Genomic DNA, 10,994 nt, shown 5'->3' on the forward strand with positions numbered 1-10,994 from the left:
AGATTAAAAAAAAAAATCTGCTCGCGCTTCGCGCTCACATTATTGATGTAGGATCCCCAATTACCCATCCTTTTCATGATTTACAAAACATGAATATAGAATGACCCAATTTTAGATCTATAAATCTCAATGTTTCCCTCGCGCTTCGCGCTCGTATTGTTTAGTTTTAAAAGTGCTCAGAGTGTCATTTTTTTAGGTCGAAATGTCAAAAAAAATCAGCTCGCGCTTTGTGCTCGCTTTATTTGACTTATCAAATATATATTGACTTCATGGCTAACTACAAACAGTCCACATGTCTCTTTTCGATCAGTTAAATACGCATCTTGTTCAGGATCACAAACATTGCCCAGAATGTTCGATTTTCAGGACAAAATTTCCCCAAAATAGCTCGCGCTTAGCGCTTGCACTATTTAAATATGGCTTATAAGATTACTATATAATTATGTGTGTTATATATTGCTAAGAAGTGACTATTACGAAGAAACAAACAAAAATCAACTTTGAGTGGCCGATCGGGGAAAATCATGGGTGATCCCCCCCATTGGCAAAAGCTAGATCCGCCCCTGAATGTAGGCCTACTTCATCATCCCCAGCCAAATGGGGGTATTCTTCTAAATATAAAATTAATTCCTGCTTATTAAAAAATAACATACTATCCATTTTATCATAATATATGGGGGAAATCTTCTACTTGAGTAAAAAGATTTGAAAAATCAGATAAGCATATAAAGTTGATTTTTTTTTTGTAAAATCGGATATAAAAAAGTTATGACAATTTAGATTTTGTAGGTGAGGGAAGTTTTCTTTGAGAATAATAATTTAAATACTGTTCTTATTTTTTGTTGTCGGAAACAAAGTTTGATTCATTCATGAACATTGCTACACCTATTGTGATTTGATAGTCTCCATACATGTGTGATATGCTAATGATAAAAGAAAATAATAAAAAAGATAATATCCCTATTTCCTCTATGGAAACAAAGTATGTTTCCTTTTTCGAATTTTCTCATTTCTTTACTGCGAAAAATAGGCATATTCCCCATCCTTATACTTGTGTCTATAAATTCTTTCCATTCCATTCCCTTTCCTCGATTTGATTTAGCTAATTGAGCGCTACGAGACTTTTAAGTGACTTTTCAGAATACCAAAATGCCAATTGAGCGCCAATTAACGGACTATGTCAATAAAATTTGGTGAAATTTAAAGGACAAGTCCACCCCAACAAAAACTTGATTTGAATAAAAAGAGAAAAATTCAACAAGCACAACACTGAAAATTTCATCAAAATCGGATGTAAAATAAAAAAGTTATGGCATTTTTAAGTTAACAAAGTATTTTTATGAACAAGCCAGTTACATCCAGATACAGGGGGTATAACTTTTGTATTTTATTATATGAAATATTTTGATTTTCTCGTCTTTGTCATGTAAAATGAAGTTTCATTCCTCCCTAAACACGTGGAATTCCATTATTTTAACATTTTGTGCTTCAGGCAAGGATGTCCTAATTGTCAAATTTGTAAAAATTGAAATATTGTATAATTCAAACAATAAAAAACAAAAGAAATAGTGAGTGAGTGACATCATCGACTCTCTCATTTGAATGTAACTGGCTCGTTCACATAACTATTTTGTTGAAAATAAGCGAAACTTTGAAATGTCATAACTTTCTTATTTTACATCCGATTTTGATGAAATTTTCAGCATTGTGCTTGTCTGATTTTTCTCTATTGATTCAAATCAACATTTTTCTGAGGTGGACTTGACCTTTAAGTTAGATGGATTCTGGGTGAAAGAGGTGCATGTATAAATCATCTTTTTGGGGGCGTTCTCGTGGGGTCTAAAATGCAAAATTGCTTCTATTGCTTATTTCTCGAGACCTTTCAAATGAGTGAACTTCAAAAAAAAAATCAAGCACATGGGTCATGAACCCTTTTTAATTTTTGCATATTTGAAATAATAGGTACAGCCAATTCTGCAGCTAGTTTTGCACTAGCTCTGGTGCGCATGTGCGTTGCTATTGCCGCACTTTTACTTCCGCCTTGTTTGCGCGATGACTGAAGCCGGTTCTTTGGCGAAGTATGGATCAAAATCCAGACAGTTTTTTCGTTGTTCAAGGTCGTAGGACACCCGTCAGGTAATTATGATTTTTCTTAACGTACTTTCATTACAATATTATTGTATTGTGCATTTTCCTGCATTTTGTATCCAGATATTTGTGTTTCTGATTCGTGAAGACTGAAGACAGTCACGGTCGTGGAGAGCGGTCGCTAAGGTATTTTTGAACCAGATCTCCGGCCGCGTCGGCTTGGAGTTTGCGTGGAGGGCTGACCTGACGTAGAACTTGTGCATTATATGGATTATGGGAGACATATCCGTACCGTATGTTGTTGGACACCCGTCCGAAATGTGGAAATTATTAATATTAACCATTCCTTAGTTTGGGGTCGATTTTCTTTGATTGGAATGGGTTTGCACTGTTCTATCTGTGAGTGTGACTGCCTCAGGTCTCGGTCGATGACAATTCAGATGCTGAACTTGAGTTGAATTAAATGAAGTGAAGTGATGATTACCGGCTTACCGCTGCGCTGATCTGCTGATGGCGCTGCTGACGTCGTGTCGTCATGGTCGTTGAGTGCCCAACAAGACTGAGCTGAGGTGTTATTCTGAACATTGTCTTTTGGGAATTTCACCATATTTTTCTTTTTCTCTGAGATATGACAAAATCGGTATTCTGGTGCCTTGGACTTAATGGTGGATGTCATAACAATTTTTTTCACAAAAATTGTCTCTTTTAACGTTCGCACACACCAAAAATAATGTGGCTTTAAATGCGTGTACCGGTAATCCTATACAAGCAAAAGTTATGCCAGGGGCAGGGAGAGAGCAGTCAAAAATTTTGTCATATCTTTTACTTTGCTGACTAATTCATTGTCAAGCATAGATCTACTCTTGATATTATTTAGATTAGATTGTTGCATTCAGGGGTTCAATACATGCAGCCATGCATAAAATCAAGGCATGATTGCATGCAACTCTCTCTATGAGCTGATCCTTTCACAGAATTTGGAGATAAGACACAGATATCTGGCTATATTCGCGAATATACCCAGTCATCATAAAGTTGGCAAGAATCCTACCTCCATATTATACGATATTGGAAAGATAAAGAGCAAGCAGAAACATTTTAAGGCAGTTTTTATGAATGGTAATTAGTGTACGGATGAATGGCGTTCAAACTTGAGCCGGGCTGGAGTTGGCAATATGGCATCATTTACCGTATTTAGTTGATGTGTTACCATACTTGTAAGTGTGTCAAGGGTGCACATGGTTATCCTAATGGATGGTTGTCCATTTTTATCCAAATCTATTGAAAGTATCTCTTTCTTTTTACTACGTTTATTCTAACAGAGATAAAAGCACTGGATATCTGACCAACTCACAGCGAACCTTGAGCACAAAGAACTTGTCACAGACGTCTACTTTCCGCAACACCAAAAATGGTGCGTGGACAGGGAGAGAGTCATTTAGGGACACCAGGCAGTCTTGGACAGATGAGCCTTCACCGGAAAACCCTTATGAAGAAATTCAGGACAACCTCCGTGCCAAAAGTTCTGAGCTGAGCCTTGATCTACGTAGCCTCAACAGTAGCCTGAACAAAAGCCTCAATAAAAGCGTGACGTTCAATGAGACTCTAGATGACTACAAAAGGCCACGGGATGAAGATGAAAACAGTCTTGATGATACCTTTGAAGAGGAACTTCAGCGATTAATTGCAAATGATGCTCATGAGAATCACCTCCATGAACAAAGCCTTGCCGGCAAGGCCAAAAGTAAAGCCACTGCGCAGTGGTTTACTGATCCCATCCATCTGTCTCAAGAAACGGAGTATCCTGTTTTCAAAAGCCTTGGTGCCAAGGAACACACAGTGTCATCAGTAAAAAGGACTACAGGTATGCTAGGTACAGAGATGGCACAGAAAAAGGTTGCATCAAGTATCTCGTCTGATGAAGAAGTGAGAAGATATTTCCCGGCGACATTCAACGAAGTGCCTGCAGTCATGCAAACCCTGACTCCCCCGCCACCCATGGACTCCAGCACCCGAAGTGTAGTAGACAGGACTACAAGGAGTGTTGTGAGTGATGCTGGTCCGAGGAGGACTGGTTCTAGCAGACCTCCTCTCCCTAATGGCAGATCAATGAGTGCCTCTGACAGGCATCACAACCTGAAAGCTATGAATAGGAGTTCATCTCGGAATGGCTTTCCAGCTAATGGCATGTCCCTTAGACTCTCACAGGGTGTCACCACTCAGGATCCGCAGTTGAAGGCAGTGAAGGACTATAACTACTTAAAGGTAATTTTTCAATCATTTCATATTACGAGCTGGCATTATTGGATCACATGATCACTTTATGATGATCTTTGGGTCCCTACTAGGTGAAACCCCTCTTGTGTACATGGTATTATTATAACTTGATCTGTAATGAACATAGTAGCCTCTCACCCAGAAATGCAATGTCTGGGTGAGATGCTGCCTCAAACGAATTCTGTCATCCCATTGTTAGCATGCTACATGTGTCACATTCTTGTGAGCTTTGCAAATACCATAATAGAGACCATTTTATGATTATTCATTCAAATAACAATGACTGTTTTGGTTTAAAGAATTAAAACTAAAATTATCAGTACCGGTATCAAATATTGATTGAAATTTCTTTTTTCTCTTAATAACTCACTTTTTTTCAAATTAGTCTTTTTATAATGTTAAATATCCTAAGTTTTCACTTCATTAGTGATGTAACTTTATGTATTGATTTAATTTGTATTTGGTATTTTAAGAAAAAGTTTTATTGTATAATTTAGATAAGATTTAATGTATTAGTTATTAAATATATTTTGTAAAGCGCATAGAGAATCTTTTGACTATTATGCGCTATATAAATTTCAAATATTATTATTTATTAATAATAACACAGTTCTCGTATAACACATGCCACATTTTGACATAATGTCCCTATGCACTTGAATTTAGCCCCACACCGATTAGCACCCTTTGTTTCAAAGTCAGAAGACTATTCCACTGGGCCACAATGCTCCAACCATACACCAGTGTTTGAAATCGAGAGCAATTTTCTCTAGAAAAATCTGCTAATAATAATTCCACTTTTATTTACCTCAGGCATCCCAGCAGTTCATAGATGAGAGGGTTGTTGCATCTCCTTTTGAGTATGAGCTGTCTAAGCTCCGCATGGAGCGGCTCAGGATAGAGGAGCAAAGAATCTTGGAAACCAAGCGGCAGGAGGAGCTGGAGCGGATCAGAGGGCCAGTCCCAAAGTGGTAAGGTTCCCCCTAAAACTTGCAGGGGAGCACTTGATTTGATAAAACGATTCTAACATTACTTGCGGCCAATCAGATACAGGGGGTACGTGTATTTCAGTGCTTTTGTTCACATATTTCTGACTTTCACTGACAAACTGCTTTGTGAAATGCTCTCCAGGGGCCCATTTCAAGCAGGACTTACAACTGTTGTAACTTGGCTATTATGACAACTACCATGGTAACAGAGCTCAGCAGTCAATCAGAATCCAAGTTTCCATGGTAGTTGCCGTAATGTCAAACTTACCATAGTTGTAACTCTTTATGAAACGGGTCCCTGGTTTACTCAAAGATGAAGATTAGTGGGATCTCAAGGGAATTTGAGATACAAAGACTCTGCTTAAAAAAATCTGAATCCAATTTGCTACAGAGCAGCTATTGGCTGTTGCAATGTGATGTGGCATGAAAATCGAATGTCATGATATTCAAATACATGTATGTAGCAAGTTTTCTGCCGAGTATTCATAATCGTTCTCATTGCTGACAGATTTTAGGTGTTTGTTCCTTGCTTCTTATTTCCACTTCTATTCTTTTGATCTCACACTTGATGCAGGTATGAGCTGAAGACACCCAATTTCACCTACGAACATGCCAAGAACAATCAACTGAATAGCAGTAGGCAGAACTGGCAGAGCCTTTATGATTATCGCAACAAGCTGCTTTCTGCTTCCCAAGAGTTTGCCAAATCCACCAATTGATGATCCAATGATGCCTTTACGAACGGTGCTCTCGATTAAGCAACATTTAAACAAATGCAAAGGTGAAGGTTATTTGGGAAAGAGTGGTCATTGTAACTGTCATTTTGTAGTGATGAAAGAATGGCTGGGCTTTAGAAATTCTGTAGCGTATTGCATTCGATAGCCTCTGATTTGATCACTCTATTCTATTGTGATAACTTGGCCCCTTTGCCAAAATTATACAATTGATCCAATCAATCCCAACTATGGAAAGAAATGGAAAGAAAATGTATTCCTGTCAACCATATTATGCCTTTATAAATTATATATTTGTTGTACTTTCATTTGATTAGTAAAAATATTTGCATATTACCCATATTATTAAAGGCCATCATATGGAATGCGTATCCATCAGCGTCTTCTGATTATGAGCAGGATTTTGCATGTTTTGACCTGACCAGTGTTTCCATAGTTGCGATTGATTGGATTGATTGCAATTCTTTGTAGGACGTGACGAAGATTTTCAAAACCTTGATTATTAATGGAGATAACATAGGTGTGTGAAGTATTGTTGTCTATATGGTAGTAGCTCAGGTCTTTTAAGGTAAAACTTAAAGATTCTGAACTTTATATCCATTGTTGGATTTTTGTAAACAATTCATTGTTATGTTGCTTTAATTTCCTGGCTATTATTGAAAAGCATTTGAATTGAGGACATACTAGAAATAGATCCAGAGGTCCAAAATACAATGGCATACTTGGGGTAAAAGAGCACAAGTTTGGGGTCAGAAGACCGCATGCATGTTCCCAAAATGTCCGGTAAAGGGGTACTTTTTCGCGGTACAAGTCCGGCCCAAAAATTGTAAAAAAAGGGGGTATATTTAAAGTTTCACCCGGAGATTTCTTTAAAAAGGGGGTGTTTTTTTTATCTCTCGCTTTGGACTCCTGAGAAATTTTAAAAGGGGGTTATAAAATATCTTGAATAACATAGAAAATTGATCAAATCCCGGGATCAAATTCCTGAAATACCTGCTAGTTTTGAAAGCTCATTCAGGATGATTTCTTTTTGAAAAGTAAAGAACGGACCTTTTGTTGGAATGAGAGCTCACCTGAGATAGGGGGTACGTTGCGCAGTGTTCCGGATTAAGGGGGTCTCCAAGGCAGAAAAACCCAGCGAAAAGCCCTTGAAAGGGGGGTTCAGAAATTTTGGCAGACCTTCGATAGGGGGGTGCTGTCAAAGGGAGGGAACGAGCATAGGTGTACCCTAAATAACACTGAGTGGGGGGCTGGGATGTGCACCCTCTTTCAGCGTGTGATTCAGAGGCAGATGTTATGAATCCATTGCTGATATTTGATTAAAAAATAAAAAAAAACTCCTTTACCCCTGCCCACTCCTGAAAGTCCTCATGCCCATGCAGCTTTGGATAATCACTACTACTAGTAGATGATATATAAGGGACTACATGTATTAAAAATTGATTTTTATGAAGAGAATGAGAAATTGCAATATGAATAATCACCTTGAATTCAATGTATGTGCTGCTTTTAAAACATATTAATATATATATGTATTGTTTTATTCATGGTAATATCTGTGGTAATGACATAAATATTGAAGAATTGCTCCCCCCTCAGATATAGAAGGCATTGCTAAACTTTGATTCTTACATGTATGTAGAGAGAGAAGGCAATATGAATAATCAGTATCTCCTTGAATGAATTGTATATGTGCTGCTTTTCAAGCATATGAATTATATGTATTGCTTTTCTCCCCTCCCCCTTTGTTTATGGCATCATCTACATGTCAGTGACATTTATTTATAATTTTGTGATCATACTAGACGAGTCCATTTATAAAAAACAAAAGAAATCATGATATTATCAGTCATCTTCATAAAAGATCTGTATGATGAAGAAGATTTTTCGAACCATGACCAAATTCTCAGCAGATAGCAATCATAGCATGATCTCCTATGCCTGAACTGCACTTTGAACAACTCTGGTATTATTGTGATGTCAGTCAGTAAGTCATCCAATGTTATCATTTTTTATTTATACTTATATTTTATTTTTGCTTTATTTCCAATTTTATTATTTTCTTTATTTCAAATATTTGTTAGTTCATTCATTCATTTTCTCTTCATATTTCATTAAATAATTATATTTTATTGATTTATTTTTGTTTAGAAGAAGAGGAAATTATGAAGTTTTTTTTAATGTTAACAGTCAGTGTTAAAATGTTGACATTAAGAGTTGGATATTGTGTTTTAATGACACTAAAATATCTTATTTCCCATCTACATGCCAAATTTTGAATATCACATTTGGCACAATTTTTAGGTGCACACAGAAAAGGACGAGAGAGAGAAAAGAAAGTTGTGACATCTGCAAGTGATTTATAGCAGCACAACATTAAACTTGAAAAATGTGTGTTAGGAACAGAGCAAACTTTTATCTACGCCTTGACAAGATGCTTTTATGTGTTTGTTTTAGATATTCTTATTGGGGGAATTCTCCACCCCAACAAAAAATTTATTTGAATTAAAATAGGAAAATCAAACAATATTAACGCTTCAAATTTCATCAAAATCTGATGTAAAGTATGACAATTTGAAGTTTTGCTCATTTTACAATACAGCTCTTTACACTTTCTTTTTGGATTGCAAATTATGTGAGAACCGATGTCATCTAATCTTTTTTATTTCATTATATGAAATATAACCTTTTTATGATCTCACCTTTTATAATGTGGAATGTCCATTATTATAACCTAACAAATGTATTGTAAAATGTTGTATGTCGAAAATTTCCCCTGATTTCGTTGAAATTTTCAGCTGTATGTTTTTTTGATTTTTTAAAAATTCAAGTAAGTTTTTTGTTAGGGTGGACTAAGAATATTGAGAACCCACTAGCCTGTCCCTTAAAACCATCATAATTTAAGTATTGTGAATGCCAGTAGAAATGTCTGTTATATAAATGAGAGCTGTGACACAATCAATAGAAGAATGTGTTGGTTTTGTGGAACAGCCCCAATCTTTCATCTCTTCTTTTTGATTATGATTACGTTACTATCTATGCATTTAAATGTATTCCAATCAATCCTGCCAATAAATGCATATTTTGATATGCATTATTTATGATGAAAGAATAAAGAGTGAGAAGTATTAAATCGTGTGAAGATATCTGATTTGTTTCTGGTCTGTCAAAGGTGACTGCACACCTTATGATTGGTCTGAGACCCGATTTTGGAATAAAACGTATAATTTGATTCTAATATTGAAACATGGAATATCTTACTGTGTAATGTTCTAAATCATCGCACAAATACCTATGTTCCTATCTGTGACAATGCTATCATCCTTCTTAGAATAAAGGCGAATTTAATATCTAGTTGTAATGATGTCAGAGCAGTCATATGATTGGCTACGATTTGAAACTAATTTGAACTTTACTCCAAAATAAAGGTTTGCAATCTTTCATGATGGTTATATTAGTTTTATTTCAATTAATTCAAACCTCAAATAAAATGATATTTTCCATTCATATTTTCAGAAAATGAGTAAAATGCGATCTGTTCCAAAATCGGATCGGGAACAGTCGTACGGGGTGCGGTGGCCTTAAAAGAAAATGAGGACATTTATGATCCACAATTACTTGCCATCAACAGATATTCACCCAATCGGGGGGGGGGGGGGTTCACAAAGAGTTTAAGCAGACTTTATAAGAGTTGCACTAGAATTTCCAGTGGCGTGCTGTATAAAAGGCATCATCGCATTGGCCAAATCGTTCTTAGAGTACGCATGCTACTGCATATTAATCCATAAGATTGTGTGTTGCATATCATGTGTGCACCAGCACTAAGCAAGTCATACTTAACTTTTTTTTGAACACCTCCCCTGGATTTTTTAACTGGTTTTTCAAAAGATAGAGATCTAGCAATAGGTTGTATTACGTGTATTTAAAAAAAAAAATTCTCATTACTTCAAAGAGCAGAATTCTACAACAAATATGAATTTGGCCAATCCAAAACACATGATTCCAGTAGTTACTTGTTTTGCTATCGAACAATTAGAGGAGTAATTGGGTTGGTTTGAAGGAATGTTCAGGAGCAAAATTAAGGGAATAGGGACTAGCAATGTAATTTGAATGGAATTGGAACCAATGACCCTCCGCTTGAAACGTGAGGGTATAAAGTAACCACTAGACCACACACTCCAATGAATTTTTTCTTACTGAACTGGGATTTGAACCGACGACCCTCCGATTGAAAGACAAGGGTATAAACCACTAGGCCACACGCTTACACTAGTTAACTCTCCAGGGGCACGTTGCAGAAAGAGTTGCGTTTAAAAGCAAGTCAAAAAATCAATCGCAAGTCAAAAATGCGCGCAGTTGATTGGTTGAAAATCAAGTTGCGCGTGATTTTTAGAGTTGCGTTTGATTGCAACTCTTTCTGCAACGGGCCTCAGGTGCCCGTTAAAAGTACTTCAATGGGCCCCAGAACATATTACTTAAAACTTTTTTTAAATACAACTTCTGTTACCTCGTAAAGATACATTCAATCAGTGATAAACTAGCAATTACAATTCACACATACAATCAATGTCACAATTTACAACTTTCATCTACTCAATTGTGTTATTTATTACATATAATTGGAATGGCATTATGAAACAAAATAATACTCTTATGTACAATTACATAACTATTTCATATAATATATTACTAGTTTACAACCCAAAACATTCCAAAGGAAATAAAAAGTTTTTGGAAGACCCATAAGTACTAAACTGTGTATGAACCAAGGAACATGAATAACTGGGTAAGGTAAATAGGGATAAATGAGAAAGAGTTGCTATTGTAATGTCTGCACGTTATTGGACCAGATTCTGGAAGATGTATTAAAAAAAGGTAAGGTATCAATTAACTTCATACCAGTGCA

At 36.2% G+C, this 10,994-nt stretch overlaps 1 protein-coding gene across 1 annotated transcript; it reads left to right on the top strand.

The window, feature by feature from the left end:
* The first annotated feature begins 2,012 nt into the window (after window positions 1–2,012).
* LOC121413852 lies at window positions 2,013–6,275 on the top strand. Its single transcript, XM_041606824.1, has 4 exons — window positions 2,013–2,136; window positions 3,411–4,353; window positions 5,179–5,336; window positions 5,929–6,275. Exons 1-4 carry the CDS (start codon window positions 2,081–2,083, stop codon window positions 6,071–6,073), a joined length of 1,302 nt encoding a protein of 433 aa, XP_041462758.1. The 5' UTR covers window positions 2,013–2,080; the 3' UTR covers window positions 6,074–6,275.
* The last annotated feature ends 4,719 nt before the right edge of the window (window positions 6,276–10,994 follow it).

The sequence above is a fragment of the Lytechinus variegatus genome, chromosome 4 (genome assembly GCF_018143015.1).
Source record: "Lytechinus variegatus isolate NC3 chromosome 4, Lvar_3.0, whole genome shotgun sequence".
Classification (NCBI taxonomy): domain Eukaryota; kingdom Metazoa; phylum Echinodermata; class Echinoidea; order Temnopleuroida; family Toxopneustidae; genus Lytechinus; species Lytechinus variegatus.